General features: G+C 36.2%; 1 protein-coding gene across 3 annotated transcripts in view; it reads right to left on the reverse strand.

Moving 5' to 3' along the window:
- Nucleotides 1-21,379, reverse strand: part of MAP3K15 (mitogen-activated protein kinase kinase kinase 15) — a 551,607-nt gene that overhangs the window by 47,844 nt on the left and 482,384 nt on the right. For all 3 annotated transcript variants that reach the window (XM_053706395.1, XM_053706394.1, XM_053706393.1), the window contains 4 exons: nucleotides 18,792-18,972; nucleotides 13,987-14,161; nucleotides 12,742-12,927; nucleotides 3,656-3,761 (listed from right to left, as the gene is read on the reverse strand). In XM_053706395.1, the coding sequence (XP_053562370.1) occupies nucleotides 3,656-3,761; nucleotides 12,742-12,927; nucleotides 13,987-14,161; nucleotides 18,792-18,972 (648 nt within the window). The remainder of the gene's footprint in view (nucleotides 1-3,655; nucleotides 3,762-12,741; nucleotides 12,928-13,986; nucleotides 14,162-18,791; nucleotides 18,973-21,379) is intronic.

The raw sequence follows: 21,379 nt of genomic DNA on the forward strand, positions 1-21,379 counted from the left end.
GTTCTACCTAAATCATGAAAGAAAAATTTAGGGTTTCATGTCCCTTTAAGAAATACAATTGCAGTTGCTTTGTAAGGAAGGATAAAAACTAATAGAGAATACAAATTGGAATGTGTTACTTAAAGGGATAGGAAAGTCAAAATTAAACTTGAATGTTTGAGATAGAGCATGTCATTTTAAGACACTTTTACTTTCACTTCAATTTTCAAATGTGCTTCATTCTCTTAGTATCCCTTGTTGAAAACTAATACACATATTTTAAACTAGTGGGAGCTAGCTGCCGATTGGTGCCTGCACATACTTGTCTCTTGTGATTGGCTAACTAGATGTGTTCAGCTAGATACCATTAGTGGAATACTATTCTTTCAGCAAAGGATAACTAGAGAATGAAGCAAATTTGATAATAGAAGTAAACTGGAAAGTTGTTGAAATTGTATGTTCTATCCAAACCATGAAATAACATTTTGGGGTTTCCTGTCCCTTTAAGTTGTTTTTTAGTAGATGAATGTTAATTTGCTTTACAATGTTAAAGGAGCATTAAACACATTTTTTTTCTTTCATGTTACAGATAAAAAAAAATATATTGAACAACTTTACATTTTACTTCTGTTATCTATTTTGCTTTTTTCTTATGGTATCATTTGAAAAGCACACCAGGTAGGCTAAGGAGCAGTAATGCACTACTGGGAGCATCTGGTGATTGGTGGTTGCACATATATGCCTCTTGTCATTGGCTCATTGAATGTGTTCAGTTAGCACCCAGTAGTGCATTGCTGCATATCCTTCAACAAAGGATACCAAGAGAATGAAGCAAATTTAATAATAACAGTAAATTGGACCTGCAACCTGCCAATTTAATTGTAAATTTAAGCTGCCTCTGTCATGTTCATATATGTGTTTCTTGGGCGTATCACAGCCAGTGCCTCACCAGCCTCTGACCTCACCGCACGTCACTGCCCTATCATTGTACCTATCGCTACGGAATTTGGCGGCGCTTTACAAATAAATGATGATGATAATAATAATAATAATATCAATAATGTTGCAATTGACTAGAATCTAATGCAGAGGTACCAGTACTTTTATTTTAAGCTCTAATTTCACATCTCCCTATTCACTTAGATTTTTACATCATCGTCACATTAGGTAACAGTGTCAGATTTTGTGACAATCACTGAGCTACAGCAAAGCCTAATTGTTCTTCTTTATTAGGAGATAAGGAGTATCCGTCTCTTATGAAACATAGGTGTAGATTTATTAAATGTCGGACGGACATGATCCGCTGTAGCGAATCATGTTCGCCCAACATCGCTAAATGCAGACAGCATACGTCAGCATTTAGCATTGCACAAGCATTTCTGGTGAAATGCTTGTGCAATGCCGCCCCCTGCACATTCTCTGCCAATTGACTGCTAGCAGGGGCTGTAAATCATCCTGATCGTACCCGATCGGGATGATTGCTGTTCGCCACCTCAGAGGTGGCGGGTGAGTTAAGGAGCAGCAGTCTTACGACCGCTGATTCTTAACTTAAGTTTCAGGCAGACCTGAAACTTCAGGGGTAGATTGCAGCATCTGCTGTTTGATAAATCTACCCCCTAACCTTATTTGGAAGTCAAAAGTAAATTAAGTCTTTGGGCTCCATGTACTAAGCCGTCAATTCATCGGTCATTGTAGACGCGGATAAACTCGACGTTACTCGCCGTGGGCGAAATGGTGTCCGCTGTCGCTATGTACTAATAATCCCTCAATAAATAGACAAGTCTAGCCCGCCGCGAGCAGTGGCGGATTATTGATAAATTTGACGCCTCGCTCGCCGCGACTAAGCTGATGTACTTAACTTTCAGTTGAATTGTCTGGCCAATTATTAACACGTGTTACATCGGTTGTAGTTGCAGCAGTAAGTCAGGCAGTTTATGTATTAGTTTGGTTCGGATGATGGATGGAGGAGAGATGGTAAGCCTCTCTGAATAGGTGGGTTTTCAAGGAGCGTCTGAAGCTATACAAGGTTGGAGACAGTCTTATGGAGTGGGGTAGAGAGTTCCAGAGGACAGGAGCAGCACGTGCGAAGTCTTGGAGGCGGGAGTGGGACATAGAGCTAACAGGAGTGTAGAGACGTAGGTCAGAGGTTGAAATACAAGTTTGCTTTCATCCCTGAAGAAATATGTCACCTTTAATTCAAATAGTGACTGTGGCATATCGTATAAAATATTTTATTGCTTCTTTCTAACTTTACATTTATGCTGATTCAATACAAGATATCCTATTGTTTTGTACCTTGCCCGCCACCTAAAAGGTGGCGAGGCAAAAATAACGAGGTGGGAGCGGAAATTGTAGCGAGCGGACAAATAGATTTTTTAGTACATTCGCTTTTGGCGAGTTGGTGTTCAAATGTGTCTAATTACAGTGAAAAATGGAGAGGTAGCGAGGTTTGGCGGATAAGTACGCTCGCAATTTTAAAGATGCGAGTTTGAACATAGTTGACGACTTTGTACATATCAGTTTGCGAGTTTTGACGCGAGATTTGTTGCGGGTAGCTCGCTGACTGCTTAGTACATGGAGCCCTTTATTTGTACCGTAGCCTCTATGTACACAAATAAGTAATAGTGACAGGCAAGGATTTCTAAGCTTTTTTAAAAAAACTATTTACACAAAACATTACAAAATGTATTGCAATTACCTGTAGTAAAGATGAAGAACACTGCAATAATGTTAGTTATTATGGATAAAATAAGAAATAGTTGAAATGGGGTCAGAACTTAAGTCAGATGAGTAAGCCCAAGTTGTAAGCAGTGTATACTACTATACAGGTAGATATTCCCAAATCCGGAAATCCAAACTTATTCTAATATCCAAACTTTTTAACTATACTTTTTTTTAAAATAACGTTTAAAAAAATTACTATTTTCCTGGCCTGTAAGTCACAAAAGTGTTAAAAATGATATAAAACTACCTTTAGTTGTGTGTACGAGCTGTATTATGACAATTAAATATTGTCTAAATGACATAAGACACTTGGTCCCATCCCCTCCCCCAACTGTCCCATTTTAAAGATGCAAATATTCCAAAATCCAAACCTTTTCCGGTCCCAAGCAGTTTGGATAAAAGGTTTTCTACCGGTATAACAAAATATATTTCTAATAGGAGGCTGTGGTTTTGATGATACAATTATTATCAATTACTAGAACTTTATCCATGGGTCAGAGGTCTTATAATGTGTAGCCAGCTTTTATGTAGTCTAGCACAAAACATATCCATTTATGAACACAATATATGAAAAGCTATCTCCGTTATTGCAATTTACTATCTTTTCCAATGTTTATAGGGCATATTCAACTGCAGCAGTGTATTCCAAACACACTGGCAATAGGTGAAATATTTATACTTTTTTAGATTGATATTTTGAGTCCTATAAACTATTTTAAATCATGGCTACCTATTAGTTTTAACCAATTAAAAGACAGCACTATTTCAATTTTCGACATAATGTGCTATTCTTCAGAATGTATTTATCAAATTGTAAACTATAATTCAATTCTATGGTGTGATATTACTTAATGTAGGGTACTTCTTTACTATAATGTCACCTCTGCTTTTCAGTTTTTCAGCAGAGATGTGCAAAGCTATTTCAAGAGTGTACACTTAGACATTATCTTACCAGGGATAAGAATAGTGACAGCTGCTTGGACTGCACGGCGAATTATATTATCCATGGCAAACATCCAGTGAGGTCGAATTAAGTGATTCCTTAAAACTTTGTTGACCTATTAAAATATTTGAAATAAACTAGTTACATCACAGCTTGACAATTCACCACCTCATTAAAGCACATATATCCAATTAAATTGCATTCAGTATTTAAAACCCGAAATCCATTATATTTTTATCAGAGTTTTGGCAAATATTTGCTTTTTATTGACTACAATTGTAGTGCTTAATGATTTTTTTTTATATTAAACCCATACTATATATCAGTAATTAAGTTTAATTGTGTGTTTCATAAGCAACTCTTTCAGAACTTTATTGTACATTAAAAGGATAGTTTTAGCTAAAATGTGTAATCTAATTTATATCAAAGTTCCATGAAAAAAATGAAATAGTACTGTTTAGAGATAAAACTACTAAACTACTGCATCAGAGAAGAAAACAAAAAGTCATTATCCTGAAAGTCTTTCACATTTTGTATTCTATAAATTCACTTTCTTTGAACTATGGACATTTTTGATTAGGAGGTAATAAACCAGGTAATACAATTTCAGCTAATGAGAAAAAAGCTCAAACAGCTTTTCCAACAGATTGGAATAGACAATTGTTACTTGAACGATTATAGTTAATACAATATTTAAATTCACACATCAATTTGCTGTAAGTTTATTAAAGGGACAGTCTAGTCAAAATTAAACTTTCATGATTCAGATAGAGCATGCAATTTTAAGCAGCTTTCTGGTTTACTCCTATTTTAAATTTTTCTTCATTCTCTTGGTATCTTTATTTGAAAAAGCAAGAATTTAAGCTTAAAGGGACAGTATACTGTAAAATAGTTTTTCCCTTAATGTGTTTACAATTGCTTTTTTTACCAACTGCAGAGTAAAAAATGTATGAAAATTAGCTTTTTAAGGCTTATTTGTGTATGTTAAAGGGACAGTTCACCCAAAAATGTTCTCCCCTTTAAATTGTTCCCAATGATTCATTTTACCTGCTGGAGTGTTTTAAATTGTTTACAAGTAGCTCCTTTACCCCTATTTTGGCATTTTAAATAGCTGATTTAGCCTGTGGTATCCCAACCTATACTGAAAGTTTCTATACTGGAGTATGTTCTATTGAATAGCCTAAGTAAACACAGCCAGCAGAATAGATTACACTCTCAGTGGGGGCCATGATAGTTAACTAATTAAATGATAATTTTCCATTGTTCTCTTTAAGTATTGAGCTTTGGTTTTCTAGACAAATATAAGATAAGGAAGCAAGTCTGTGTACATAAAAGTGATAACATAATGAGATCTGATATTACCTGAAACTCAACCCATTGTAATAGGCTGTGGTTTCAAAGCACAAAACCAGCTACTTCATATACACAAATAAACCTAAAAATTCAATTTCTCATAAATGTTATACTCTGCAGCTGGTATAACAAATCATTGAAAATACATTCATATAAAAACTATTTTACAGTGTACTGTCCCTTTAAAGCTCTGATTTTGTGTTTTGAAGCCACAACCTAATAAAATGGGTTGAGCTTGTAGGTATAATCAGATCTCATTACTGTATCACATTGTGCACATATACCTGCCTCTTTATCTTATATCTTTCCTTAAAACAATCACCAGTACTTTGAGAGAACAATGGAAAATCAACATTTTATTACCTTATCTCTGCTTTATCACACTGGGAGTGTAATTTCTTCTGCTGGCTATGTTTACAAAGCTTATCTATAGCTGGTACGCGCGGCCACAAACTTTCAGAATAGGTGGGGATACCACATGCTAAATTAACAATTTCAAATGCCAATATAAGGGTAAAGGAGCTACTTGTAAACAATTTAATACACTCCAGCAGGTAAAGTGGATCATTGGGAACAAATTAAAGGGGAGAAATTTTTTGAGTAAACTGTCCCTTTAAGAGCCGGCCCATTTTTGGTTTAGCACCTGGATAGCTCATGCTGATTGGTGGCTAAATGTAGCCACCAATCAGCAAGCACTATCCATGGTGCTGAACCAAAAATGGGCCGGCTCCTAAGCTTACATTTTTGCTTTTTCAAATAAAGATACCAAGAGAATGAAGAAAAATTGATAATAGGAGTAAAATAGAAAGTTGCTTAAAATTGCATGCTCTATCTGAATCATGTCAGTTTAATTTTGACTAGACTATCCCTTTAAGATATACAAGAAGAAAAACATAATTTATGTAAGAACTTACCTGATAAATTAATTTCTTTCATATTGAGTCCAATATGTCCATGAGTCCATGAGCTAGTGACGTATGGGATATACAATCCTACCAGGAGGGGCAAAGTTTCCCAAACCCCAAAATGCCTATAAATACACCCCTCACCACACCCACAATTCAGTTTAATGAATAGCCAAGTAGTGGAGTGATAAAATAAGGAGTAAAAAAGCATACAAAAAAGAGTAACTGGAAATATAATTGTGCTCTTATACAAAAAATCATAACCACCAGAAAAAGGGTGGGTCTCATGGACTCTTGCCAATATGAAAGAAATGAATTTATCAGGTAAGTTCTTACATAAATTATGTTTTCTTTCAAGTAATTGGCAAGAGTCCATGAGCTAGTGACGTATGGGATAGAAATACCCAAGAAGTGGAAGTCCACAGAAGAGTCACTAGAAAGGGAGGGATAAAATAAAAATACCAAAATACAGAGAGCACAGCAGCACTATTGCAAAGGAGTCACAGGGCAAAAAATAAAGTAAAACAAAATTACCTTTATTTAAACGTGTTCAAAAGTACACAACACCAAACTCCCTGACTAGTTTCGTGCTCAGTTGAGCACTTAATCATAGGGTAAGTTTGTTAGGTGTCAACACACCCTATTTAAAGGGGCAGATACACCTGTAAGTGATTAGATAAAATAACATTCAAACATACTTGTAAAAATATATATATATACATGTAAATATATATATCTCTATTACAAAGAAAAAACAAAATCTGTTCCAAATTGCATACATCATATTGGTGAGAGAAATAGAATAATAACAGGTCAACTTATGCACATGAACAAACATTTTTTCTCTCATTCTTTCTCAAATACTCTGCCATGAACAATTAAAGGCACACAAAAAATATATCTGTATGTATATATAGGTGAAAATTGATATCCTAAATGAGATCACATAATGTGACACCACAAAATAAGAAAATAAGAAAACAAGAAAACAAAAAACACACATGATTGAAAATACAACACAATAATGTCAATATAACTTACAACATGTTGTTACACATTACCGCACAAAAATACAATTGTGCAAAATTACACAAAATTGCAAAAGATTGCAAGATTGTATAAAGCTTGTATTATAAATACAAACAAAATTATATGTGTGACTGTCACATTTTTCCAAATGACAACATATTGAAGAAAGAATATTGATGAAAAAAAATATATATATTTTCCTTAATGTTAGACAAACAACCCCAAGGATAACCTTATTATAGGGGTAAACAATGGAAGTAAAAATAGCCATTTTCCGATCAAAAAATTAAATCCACAAAATAAATATGTTTTTCTCATAAATTTAAAAAAAAAAAAAACCCTTAAAACATAAGCAGAAGAATCAAACTGAAACAGCTGCCTGAAGAACTTATCTACCAAAAACTGCTTCAGAAGAAGCAAATACATCAAAATGGTAAAATGTAGTAAATGTATGCAAAGAAGACCAAGTTGCTGCTTTGCAAATCTGATCAACTGAAGCTTCATTCTTAAAAGCCCAAGAAGTGGAGACTGATCTAGTAGAATGAGCTGTGATCCTCTGAGGCGGGGACTGTCCCGCCTCCAAATAAGCTTTAACCAAGATACCAAAAAATGGCAGAAGCTTTCTGACCTTTTCTAGAACCAGAGAAGACAACAAGAAGACTAGAAGCCTTCCTGAAATCTTTAGTAGCTTCAACATATTTCAAACAAAAATATTACAACATCCAAAGAATATAAAGATCTTTCAAGAGTATTCTTGGGATTAGGACACAAGGAAAGAACAACAATTTCCCTACTAATGTTGTTAGAATTCACAACCTTAGGAAGAAATTTAAACAAAGTCCTTATCCTGATGAAAAATCCAAAAACGAGACTCACAAGAGAGAGCAGACAACTTTTCTAGCTGAAGAGATAGCCAAAAGAAACAACACTTTCAAAGAAAGTAGTTTAATATCCAAAGAATACAAAGGCTCAAAAGGAGGAGCCTGCAAAGTCTTCAAAACCAAATTAAGACTCCAAGGAGGAGAGGTTAATTTAATAACAGGCTTGATACAAACCAAAGCCTGAACAAAACAGTGAATATCAGAAAGCTTAGCAATCATTCTATGAAATAAAAAAGAAAGAGCAGAGATTTGTCCCTTCAAAGTACTTGCAGACAAACCTTTATCCAAACCATCCTGAAGAAACTGTAAAATTCTCGGAATTCTAAAAGAATGCCAGGAGAATTTATGAGAACACCATGAAATATAGATCTTCCAAACTCGATAATAAATCTTCCTTGAAACAGACTTACGAGCCTGTAGCATAGTATTAATCATTGAGTCAAAGAAACCTCTATGACTAAGCACTAATCGTTCAATTTCCATACCTTCAAATTTAACGATTTGAGATCCAGATGGAAAAACGGCCCTTGAGACAGAAGGTCTGGTCTTAAAGGAAGTGGTCAAGGCTGGCAACTGGACATCCAGACAAGATCCGCATACCAAAACCTGTGAGGCCACACTGGTGCTATCAGAAGCACATACAATTGTTCCATAATGATCTTGGAGATCACACTTGGAAAAAGAACTAGAGGCGGAAAGATATAAGCAGGTTGGTAAAACCAAGGAACTGCTAAAGTATCCACCATCTCCGCCTGAGGATTCCTGGACCTGGATAGGTACCTGGGAAGTTTGTTGTTTAGATGAGAAGCCATCATATCTATTTCTGGAAGACCCCAGATCTGTACAATCTGACAAAATACATCTGGATGTAAAGACCACTCCCCCGGATGTAAGTTCTGATGGCTGAGATAATCCGCTTCCCAATTGTCTACACCTGGGCTATGCACTGCAGAAATAAGACAAGAGCTGGATTCCGCCCAAGAAAGTATCCAAGATATTTCTTTCATAGCTAGGGGACTGCGAGTCCCACCCTGATGATTGACATATGCCACAGTTCTGATATTGTCCTTCTGAAAAAAATGAATGGTTCTCTCTTTAACAGAGGCCAAACCTGAAGAGCCCTGAAAATAGCACTGAGTTCTAAAATATTGATAGGTAACCTCGCCTCTTGAGGTTTCCAAACCCCTTGTGCTGTCAGAGATCCACAGACAGCTCCCCAACCTGAAAGACTTGCATCTGTTGTGATCACAGTCCAGGTAGGACGAACAAAAGAAGCCCCTTGAACTATTCGATGATGGCCTAACCACCAAGTCAGAGAGAGTTGAATGTTGGGATTTAAGTATATCAATTGTGTTACCCGATTATAATCCCTGCACCATTGATTCAGCATACAAAGCTGTAGAGGTCTCATATGAAAACGAGCAAAGGGGATCGCGTCCGATGCTACAGTCATGAGACCTAAAACTTCCATGCACATAGCCACTGAAGGTAATGACTTAGACTGAAAGTTTCGACAAGCTGAAACCAATTTCATTCGTCTTTTGTCTGTTAAAGACAGAGTCATGGACACTGAATCTATCTGGAAACCTAAAAATGTGACCCTTGTCTGAGGAATCAAGAAACTCTTTGGTAAATTGATCCTCCAACCATGTCTTTGAAGAAACAACACTAGTTGATTTGTGTGAGATTCGGCTAAATGTAAAGACTGAGCTAGTACCAAGATATCGTCCAAATAAGAAAACACTGCAATACCCTGCTCTCTGATTACAAATAGAAGGGCACCAAGAACCTTCAAAAAGATCCTTGGAGCTGTTGCTAGGCCAAATGAAAGAGCGACAAATTGGTAATGCTTGTCTAGAAAAAAGATTCTTAGAAACCGATAGTGGTCTGGATGAATCAGAATGTGAAGATATGCATCCTGTAAGTCTATCGTGGACATATAATGACCTTGCAGAACAAAAGGCAAAATAGTCCTCATAGTCACCATCTTGAAAGATGGGACTCAAAAACTTCAGATCCAGAACTGGCCTGACTAAATTTTCTTTCTTTGGGACAATGAATAGATTTGAATAAAACCCCAGACCCTGTTCCTGAAACGGAACTGGAATTATTACCCCTGAAAGCTCTAGATCTGAAACACACTTCAGAAAAGCCTGAGCCTTCACCGGATTTGCTGGAACGTGAGAGAGAAAGAATCTTCTCACAGGAGGTCTTACTCTGAATCCTATTCAATACCCTTGAGAGACAATACTCTGAATCCACTGATTTTGAACAGAATCTGCCCAAATACTTGGAAAAATTTCAATCTGCCCCACCAGCTTAACTGGATCGAGGGCCGCACCTTCATGCAGACTTGGGGGCTGGCTTTGGTTTCTTAAAAGGCTTAGATTTATTCCAACTTGAAGGTTTCCAATTGGAACCAGAGTCTTTAGGGGAAGGATTGATTTTCTGTTTCTTATTCTGTCAAAAAGAACGAAAACGGTTAGAAGCTTTAGATTTACCCTTAGATATTTTATCCTGAGGCAAAAAACTCCCTTGCCCCAGTGATAGTTGAAATAATTGAATTCAACTAAGAACCAAATAAATTGTTACCTTGGAAAGAGATAGTAATCTAGACTTAGATACCATGTCAGCATTCCAAGATTTGAGCCATAAAGCTCTTCTAGCTAAAATAGCTAAAGATATAACATCAATTTTGATGATATCAAAAATAGCATCACAGATAAAATGATTAGCATGTTGAAGCAAACGAACAATGCAAGACAAATCAGGATCTGTTTCCTGTTGCGCTAAGCTATCCAACCAAAAGGTTGATGCAGCTGCAACATCAGCCATAGAAATGGCAGGCCTGAGAATATAGCCAGCATATAAATAAGCTTTCCTTAGATTCAAGTTTCCTATCTAAATGATCTTTAAAATAAGTACTGTCTTTCATAGGAATAGTAGTACATTTGGCAAGAGTAGAAATAGCCCCATCAACTTAACTTTAATCTAGCCTATGGGAAAGGGTACAACCTTTTAAACTTAGAAGAAGGAACAAAAGAAATACCAGGCTTAATCCATTCCTTAGCAATCACATCAGAAATATCATCAGGAACTGGAAAAACCTCAGGAGTAACCACAGGAGGTTTATAAACAGAATTTAAACATTTTCTAGTTTTGATATCAAGAGGACTAGACTCCTCAATATCCAAAGTAACCAACACTTCTTTTAAGAAGAAACAAATATACTCAATTTTGAAAATATAAGTAGATTTGTCAGTGTCAATATCTGAGGTAGGATCTTCTGAATCAGAGAGATCCTCATCAGAGGAGGATATTTCAGTATGTTGTCGGTCATTAGAAATTTCATCAATTTTATGAGAAGTTTTAAAAGACCTTTTACGTTTATTAGAAGGCAGAAAAGCAGACAAAGCCTTCTATATTGCATCAGAAATATAATTTCCCATATCAACAGGGATATCATGTACATTAGATGTTGAAGGAACAACAGAAACTGTACTAGTACTGATGGAAACGTTTTCTGCGTTCAAAAGCTTATCATGACAACTGTTACATACTACAGCTGGAGATATAATCTCAGCTATCTTACAACAGATACACTTAGCTTTGGTAGAACTGTGATCAGGCAGCAGGGTTCCAACAGTTGCTTCTGAGACAGGATAAGATTGAGACATCTTGCAAAATGTAAAAGATAAAACATCATTAAAGCAAAATTTACAATTTCCTAATATGGCAGTTTCAGGAATGGGAAAAAATGCAAACAGCATAGCCCTCTGAGCATATAGAAGGCAAGAGGCATATAGGAAGTGGGGTGAAAAATAAACTACATTTTTTGGCGCCAAGTATGACGCAGAACGCAAAAGGAAGTTGAATTTTTTTTTTGGCGCCAACAACATCCAGAAATGACGCAACTCGCATCTTAACAGACGCAACTTCGTGCAAGGAAACCTGGCGTCAACTAAGACGCCAGAAATTATGAACTTGCGTCATCAAAGACGTACATTCATACCAAAGATTCTTGCGCCAAGAATGACGTAATAAATAACAACATTTTGCGACCTTGCAAGCCTAATTTTGCCCACGAAATTTAAAGAAAAACAGTCAATTTGAAAAAAAGGACTATACCCCAGGTAAGAAAAATAACATCCTAAAACATGCTTCCCAAACTGAAACTGACAGTCTGCAAAAGAAAATATACATAGACCTGACTCATGGCAAATATAAGTAAAATACATATATTTAAAACTTTATATTAATACATAAAGCGCCAAACCATAGCTGAGAGTGTCTTAAATAATAAAGAAAACATATTTACTGAAAGACACCCATCCACATATAGCAGATAGCCAAACCAGTACTGAGATAAAAGTATATAGTCGATCTGAAAAGATCCCTACGACCGATAACAGAGAACCTTTGAAAAGTTTTCCTGCAAGGAAAACCATAAAATCAATAGGCGATACTCCCTTCATATCCCTCTGACAAACACTGTACTCTGAGAGGAATTGGGCTTCAAAATGCTTAGAAGCGCTTATCATAGAAGAAATCATAAAAATTAAGCACAAACTTACTTCACCACCTCCATAGGAGGCAAAGTTTGTAAAACTGAATTGTGGGTGTGGTGATTTATAGGCATTTTGAGGTTTGATAAACTTTGCCCCTCCTCCTGGTAGGATTGTATATCCCATACATCACTAGATGGACTCTTGCCAATTACATGAAATAAATATTCATAAACCTCAGGTTTTTACCCTTGCACAGACATCTCAAACTTGGCCCTCCAGAGGTTTTGGAACTACATTTCCCATCATGCACAGCCAGCTGATATGCTGGCTGAGCATCAGGGGAAATGTAGTTCCAAAACCACTGGAGGCCAAGTTTGAGGATGTTAGCCCTAACAGATTTTAATACTGTGGGTACCTACCGCATCCTGAAACGCAAACAGAACAAGCTGAATCTGGTTAATGGATGTGCTGTCAAAGTCTAAATCCACTTTAAGTTTGGATATAGTGGAAGCCATGACTCTTTGCTCTGGAGAGCGAATAAAGTCCCTCAGGATACTGATTATTTGCTTGATATGGGTGACTGAGAGTTGCACATCTTCTGAGCTCTGCAAGAGACAAAGGACATGGCCGAGCAGATGCAATATAAATGAGGCATTACTGTAAAGTGTTAGATTGTAGCCCCTAATTCACACAATCTCCTATCTCCCCCAACCTATGCAGTCACTATTCCTTAGCAAGGTCTTCTGGGACCCTGACATCAATAATTATGTTGTACCTTATTGAAACCTAGGAGTTCTACATTATCTCAAATTAATTTCACAACATAACAGGAATTTTGCTTTACCTATAAGTGTCTATGTCATGTGTCATGACTAATGCTTTATTTCACACCCTACAAAGATCTCAGGCTTCAGTAAATAATGTCTCACAACCAAGACACTTTAAAGAGGAGGTGGTAGGCTTGTCATAAAAAATAGATAAAACTTTCAAAGTTGTGGGGAGGGCCTAAAAGAAAGTATTTCATAGGGCAGTTGGGTAGGAGAGGACAACAATGTGAGCTGAAAGGAGTAGGTTAGAAAGAGAGAAAAGAGTATGGTTTGTATTTGTAGACATTGTATGATATATAAGGGTGGCAGTGGTCTTTTAACCAAGGATTATAATTCTGAATTTGATTCTGGAAGCTATTGGAAGACAGTGTAAGGACTGATGTAGAAGATCAGCTAAAATGCACAATGGGTTCAAGGGATAAGTCTGGTAGAAGCTTTAAAATATATAACAATCTGTAGAGAGAAATGCCAGTTTGGAACAAATCAATTAAATACAAGATAATAATGTTTATTAATTATTGCAAAAGAAAAAGCAATATTGTGCAAATATTCTGGAAGTGGAAGATGACTAGTGAATATGAAGGGTGAAGGAAATCGAGGAGTTCAAGAATAAGTCAGGATGCTGATAAAAAATAGTGGAGTAAGACAGTGCTGGAGATTTGATGAATTAAAGTTGCTGATGGTAGGAGGCCGTCTACGAAGAAATACTTTTTTGTAATGAGATTAAGAAGAAAGTGGGATGTTAGGGGAAAGTAGGCACATTTGATACCTCTAAAATGAAATGTTTCCTTTTACTAACTACCTGAATATCACAAAAATACAAATCCCATTTATTACCTGCATGAGACATTCTTGTAGGTTTGAGGACACTTTATTCTGTTCCTCTTTGAGGATTTTGAACAATATTGCTCGTCTTTCACTATCTTTTCTGAGAAGAAACAAGCCAGAGTCTCTCTCGTCTGGCGAGGTAGGTGTACTTCTATCTTCTGATACAGAACTGTCATCTGGAATACTGTGAATGAGGTAAGATCATAATGAATATTCAACTGAATCTTCTGATTGTGTATTACCTACTTTTAGGAGAAAAATATATGTAGACTATATGATGTTAAAAGGATGTAGATAAACAACGAGAGATAGTCACAGCATTAGCAGATTGGCTTCATATTTGGTGAGTTTTGAGGAACAGAGTTAGGTGCATTCATATTATCTAGGTGGTAACAGGTAAAAAATAATGTGCTTTCAAGGAACCAAAAAGATACAGGAAAAGCTCAATAGCTTTTCTAAGCACACAAAAGTTCAATAAAACTATTTAAGTAAAGGACAAGAGACCAAAACGAAGAGCTGTACTTTCAGACAGTATAAGATAAAGTAGACAAAAATGCAAGGCAGTCAGCATGTGACCTATCTCATATTTCAACAGTTTGACCTTTATTATCTAACTTTATATCATCCTTTAATTTAAATGGTGTTTAATGGGTATAAATATAATTTAAAGATGTTCCTCTGTTAATGTATAATTATTTTGCTCATTAAACTCAAAATGTAACAGTAATAACCCAAAATTAATTAATTGATATAAAACAATTAATGAAAATACAGCAATACTGCAAAAATACTCCTTCCCCGCATCGACTACTGCAACTCCATCCTTTCTGGTCCCCCTAGCTGCGCCTAGCTTCTTCACAATCCATAATGAATGCTTCTGCCAGGCTCATCTTCCTTACACGTTGCTCTTCATCTGCTGCACCTCTCTGCCAAAAAACTTCACTGGCTTCCTCTTGCCTCCAGGATTAAACACAAAATTCTCAGTCTGACACACAAAGCCCTTAATTGCATTGCTCCCCCCTACATCTCAGACCTTGTCTCCAGATACTCTCCCTCCCGACCCCTTCGCTCCGCTCATGATGATCTACTCTCTTCCTCTCTTGTTACTTCCTCACATTCCCGTTTACAAGATTTCTCCAGACTGACTCCCATCTTATGGAAGTCTCTGCCTCGCTCCACAAGTCTCTCTCCTAGTTTTAAAAGCTTCAAGTGCTCCCTGAAGACTCTACTATTCAGGGACGCATACACCATACACTAACCTTCCTATCTCCACTGCTATCCCCTTAAACCTCATAATATGTAAGCCTATGAGCCCAGCTGTTTGTAGTCCACCTTCATAAGAGCCGACTACAACAGTGCAACTCTCGGCAGGACCCTTTACCCACTTGATCCCTGTAATTGTTTTTTATATACCACCTATGTTCATAGCGCTGCAGAACCTGTTAGCACTCTACAAATACCTGATAATAATAATAAGTTATTTTATCATTATTTATTGTATGTGTTTTTTCACTGTAAAATATCTCTAAAATTTGAGGGGTAAGCTCAAATTCTATAGCCTAATAATGCTACAAATTGCCTGGGTTGGTTATATGCTAAAACTACACAATGGCCTCTATTTATCAAGGTCTGGCGGACCTGATCCGACAGTGCGGATCAGGTCCGCCAGACCTCACTGAATAAGGAGAGCAATACGCTCTCCGTATTCAGCATTGCACCAGCAGCTCACAAGAGCTGCTGGTGCAACGCCGCCCCCTGCAGACTCGCGGCCAATCGGCCGCCAGCAGGGGGTGTCAATTAACCCGATCGTCTTTAGACCGCTGCTTCATAACTGGTGTTTCTGGCGAAGCATACTATTCCCAGGTTTTTAAATGGGTTTAATAATCGTTCCCAAAACTCTGCAACAAAGCTTAAAAAATAATAAGTATTAATATAAATAATATATATATATATATAAATAATATTTAATTTTTTAATCGGAAACTGGCTATTTTATATTTTATCCCTCCCTTTCTAGTGACTCTTCTGTGGACTTCCACTTCTTGGGTATTTCTATCCCATACGTCACTAGCTCATGGACTCTTGCCAATTACATGAAAGAAAACATAATTTATGTAAGAACTTACCTGATAAATTCATTTCTTTCATATTGGCAAGAGTCCATGAGCTAGTGACATATGGGATATAAAATCCTACCAGGAGGGGCAAAGTTTCCCAAACCTCAAAATGCCTATAAATACACCCCTCACCACACCCACAATTCAGTTTAATGAATAGCCAAGTAGTGAGGTGATAAAGAAAGGAGTAAAAAGCATCAACAAAGGAATTTGGAAATAATTGTGCTTTATAAAAACAAATCATAACCACCATAAAAAAGGGGTGGGCCTCATGGACTCTTGCCAATATCAAAGAAATTAATTTATCTAGTGACGTATGGGATAGCAATACCCAAGATGTGGAACTCCACGCAAGAGTCACTAGAGAGGGAGGGATAAAATAAAAACAGCCATTTCCGCTGAAGAAAATGAATCCACAACCCAAATATAAGTTTATTCTCATAAATAAAAGTAAAAACTTAAATCATAAGCAAAAGAATCAAACTGAAACAGCTGCCTGAAGAACTTTTCTACCAAAAACCGCTTCCGAAGAAGCAAATACATCAAAAAGGTAGAATTTAGTAAATGTATGCAAAGAAAATCAAGTTGCTGCTTTGCAAATCTGATCAACTGAAGCTTCATTCTTAAAAACCCAAGAAGTGGAAACTGATCTAGTAGAATGAGCTGTAATTCTGAGGCGAGGCTTTACCCGACTCCAAATAAGCTTGATGAATCAAAAGCCTTAACCATGATGCCAAAGAAACGGCCTTCTGACCTTTCTTGGAACCAGAAAAGATAACAAATAGACTAGAAGTCTTCCTGAAATCTTTAGTATCTTCAACATAATATTTCAGAACTCTCACCACATCCAAAGAATGTAAAGATCTCTCCAAAGAATTCTTAGGATTAGGAATTTTTAGGATTAGGACACAAAGAAGGGACAACAATATCTCTGTTAATGTTGTTAGAATATACAACCTTAGGTAAGAATTTAAATGAAGTCCGCAAAACTAGGTGATACTCCCTTCACATCCCTCTGACATTCACTGTACCCTAAGAGGAATCGGGCTTCAAAATGCTGAGAAGCGCATATCAAAGTAGAAATCTTAGCACAAACTTACTTCACCACCTCCATAGGAGGCAAAGTTTGTAAAACTAAATTGTGGGTGTGGTGAGGGATTTATAGGCATTTTTAGGTTTGGGAAACTTTGCCCCTCCTGTAGGATTGTATATCCCATACGTCACTAGCTCATGGACTCTTGCCAATTACATGAAAAAAAGCATAGTTTAGATGACTCAAACCAATCTGTTTCTTACAGTCTCTACACAACTGTAATAAACACTGAAAAGGTGTCTGCTAATGTTTTGATGCATTTGCTGTAACTGAAATCACTTAAAGGAACACTGAACCCACATTTTTTCTTTCATGATTCAGATAGAGCATGCAATTTTAAGCAACTTTCTAATTTACTCCTATTATCAATTTTTCTTCGTTCTCTTGCTATCTTTATTTGAAAAACGGTTTTTGGTTCAGACCTCTGGACAGAACTTTTTTATTGGTGGATGAATTTATCCACCTATCAGCAAGAACAGCCCAGGCTGTTCACCAAAAAAGGGCCGGTATCTAAACTTACATTCTTGCATTTCAAATAAAGATACCAAGAGAATTAAGAAAATTTGATAATAGGAGTAAATAAGAAAGTTGCTTAAAATTTCACGCTCTATCTGAATCACAAAATAAAAAAATTGAGTTCAGTGTCCCTTTAAGGACCATTAAAGTAATTTTTCCCATGTAGCATCTAAAAAAGGGTATTTTAAAATATATAATTTATTTGCTTTTTGAAAAAAAAAAAAAATTGTATTTTCTCCCCAAAAATACTACATTTAGTTTTGATGTTGGTGCAGGAATTTGCTTTAGCACCAACAGAGCCTTAAAGGTTGTTATTAGCAATCAAAATGCAAACTATCCTTCAGACTGAGTTGTGGTTAATTTCCTATTAGGTTTAATATTAGTTCAAGCAGCTTTAACAATCGTTTTTTCATGCATAAAATGAACATTTAACTGCTATGAGTTTTACATAAATTCAATTGCCAGTGGGTCAGTGCAATTACTTCCTTCAACTAAATCTATACATTCAAGAGACATGAAACAACATTTTTCTCATTTAATTGCATGCAAAAAAAATAATAAAAAATCTATTATGAAAAGTAGTCAATTCTCAGGGTATTATTTGTACCTAGGTAGGTAGAGTGTACGTGTCTAGAGGACTATATGTAATCAGCTTTTGCAAGAATGCTTTTGAGCACTAGATGGCAGTGTTCTCACAATTGTTAAAAGCATTCTATTATTATTATCATCAGGTATTTGTAGAGCGCCAACAGGTTCCGCAGCGCTAGCAAAACATCTGCTATATAATGCTATGGAGTCTACCCACCTGCTTTTCAATGGATATCAAGAGAACAAAGTAAATCTTATATTTGTAGACACTATGTCAATCATAAAATAATAATTTAAGGTTTCATGTCCCTTTCAAAGCACACCTTCTGTAAAATATCTGTATTCTACTAGTTTAATAGGTTTCCTCTTTTAATCAAGCTATAGGAGAGGGTAGCAGCTTGCCACTAAAATAACCATCAATGATATAAAAGCAATATTTACACTTATCAATTCATACAGAGGAAGACACCTACAACAAAACAGTACTGCAAATCACTTACCTTAATAAATTGGATATAGGAGCTTTGCTTGAGGCAATTTCTGAATGACTTCTTTTTGCTTTGTCAAAGAACATCTCATGTTTTACGTCTGAATCAGGAGATACAGATCCATGTTCACTGCTGCTACTACCGACCAGCTCGCCGTGCATTGGGATTGGCAGCGAAACACTGCGATTATAGTCTACAAACAAATACCATAGCTAAATTGATTTAGGATTTCGCAATGAAAGTCATTGGTTAAAGGAAAAAATATATTAGTGAAAAATAAAATGCAATGACACAAACTGTATAATATTAAAAATGTTGACATTTAAGACAACTATTATGGAAATTGACAATATTCAATTAATATTTAGAATATAGCATGTATACTTGCTTAATTTTTTCTAAGGATCTGAGAGTGTTTTGACTCTAAATCCCATAATATTAATTGAATATTCAGTAGTAGTATTCAGTTTTGATTAGGTCACCTCTCTCGTCATTTCTGCTCATCTCTCTTTTCCCTACCACCTTCTCCTCTACTCATCTTGTCCCAGACTAAAATTATATATCTGTTGGTGTATGTGCTATGTGTCATATCTATAGGATATATAGAGGTTACAATGTATATATATATATACTGTAAATATATATTTACTTATGGGTAGGAAAGAAAAAATGTCATATGGCGAATGAGATGACTATAAATGTATAATATGTGTATATATGTATGGCTTCCTCGTTAATCTGTGTGAATGTAGTCTGCTTAATTGTAAAGTTTTGATATATATTTGATAAGCCAAATATATTAATTGAATATTTCTGTACTGGCAAAAAATGCCCCTTGCCTTGTTAATGTAATCCTACTTAAAGGGGCATTCCAGTCAAAATTGGAATCCACATGGATGTATTAAAGTTTTGAATTGCAGCATTTCTGTAATATACATGCATTAGCAAAAATGCTTATAATAAAAGCTATATCTGTTTTAAAAGTGTATTTAAGTATGCACCGTGCACCAGCATTTTAAACACCGCACTTGTTCAGAGAGCCTAAGGTGATTGTACCATCTGGTAATGACTCAATTTGTTAATTGCTTACATGATACAAGCCCTTACAGGCGATCTTAGCAGCTACAGTATTTAAAATGCTGGTGCACTGAGAATATCTAGTTATGCCTCACATGCACGTGCAGAGACAAATGCTAACACTAAAACAGTGATACCTTTTACTAGAGGCTTTTTTGCCAATACATTTATATTGCAAATATGTTTCTATTCAAAAATGTAATTCATCTATGTGCAATTACATTTTGACTGGAATGTCCCTTTAAAGGAATATGAAAGTCAAAATTAAAACCGTTCATGATTCACATTCAGCGCTGCATTTATCAAGCGGTGTATGCAGCTCTCTGGAGCTCCTTCGGTGCAGGCTTGCAGCTGCTTGTGGAATGTTAAATGCAGACAGCATACTGCTGCCGGCTTGCCACGAGGCCGGACAGACAGGTTTGCAGAAGCACATTTACATTTCTCTTTGACATGGGTAGAATAAATGTTATGTCAAAAATGCCTTGCAAATTTACAAATTTATAACGCATGATATCTTTGAGGAGTGGGGAGCACTTGGTATGCTACAGTATAAACCCCCACTATGCCCCTAGGATTACCATGGGCACATTTGTATTTCTGTCAATGAAAAAAAAGATTTTCACATCTGTTTTCTGCTACACCTGGAGCTATGGAGATGCAGCCCCATTTAAAAACATCCATGCAGTTTCTTAAAGCATTCATATCAGCACTGACTACACAAAATGCTACAAGACAACTTCTTATAAATGTAAACCAACATCAAGAAATAATAATTTGTGTACATTATCATACCCTTTGCCTCTATATTTCCTAGTTCAGTTATCTCACACCCACACATTTTTTTCTTGTAAAATTACTTCTCAGCTGCTTAATCTGGATCACACCATTAGTCTTTAACCCTACTTTTCACACTCCTTACCAAATGGCCAGACTATTCATTATAGATTTAATACCTACTCATCATATGGATGTAATGCTTCCTCTTCAAAAACTGCAACGAGCAGCAATGGACCCAAGCAAAAAAACATTCAAATCAGGCTATAAATGCCTTCCAAATACATGTTCCAAACATGCATGTTTCTTTCTAAGGGACAAATGTGTTTAAAAGCATGTCGATATTGTGCAATGCATCTAAGTCTTGGAAAAAGATTCCTAAATGATCAAGATGTCAAAGTCTTGGAACTAATTCCTGAATGATCACCAGATGACATGTAACACATAGTTGCCTGGGGGAACACTTACTACTACCACATGGGCACAAGCAGAAGTAGCAGAAGCCTGGATCTCGTTTCTAGATGGTTGCACCCCTTATCTCATTCCACTCTCCTACCATTCACTGCATCTTATCATCCGTTCATTCTCCTTGGATTGTTCAAGAAATAAAATTCACTTGAGCCTAACTTCCTGTTCTCATTCTTTTCCCCATATTCTTCCTTTTCCTATCTACTCCATTCCTGTACAATAAAAACTGTTGGTCTGTTAGTATGTAGGTAACGCAAGTAACCCTGCAGCAGCACCTTGCC

This window comes from Bombina bombina, chromosome 3 (assembly GCF_027579735.1).
Source record: "Bombina bombina isolate aBomBom1 chromosome 3, aBomBom1.pri, whole genome shotgun sequence".
NCBI classification, from domain to species: domain Eukaryota; kingdom Metazoa; phylum Chordata; class Amphibia; order Anura; family Bombinatoridae; genus Bombina; species Bombina bombina.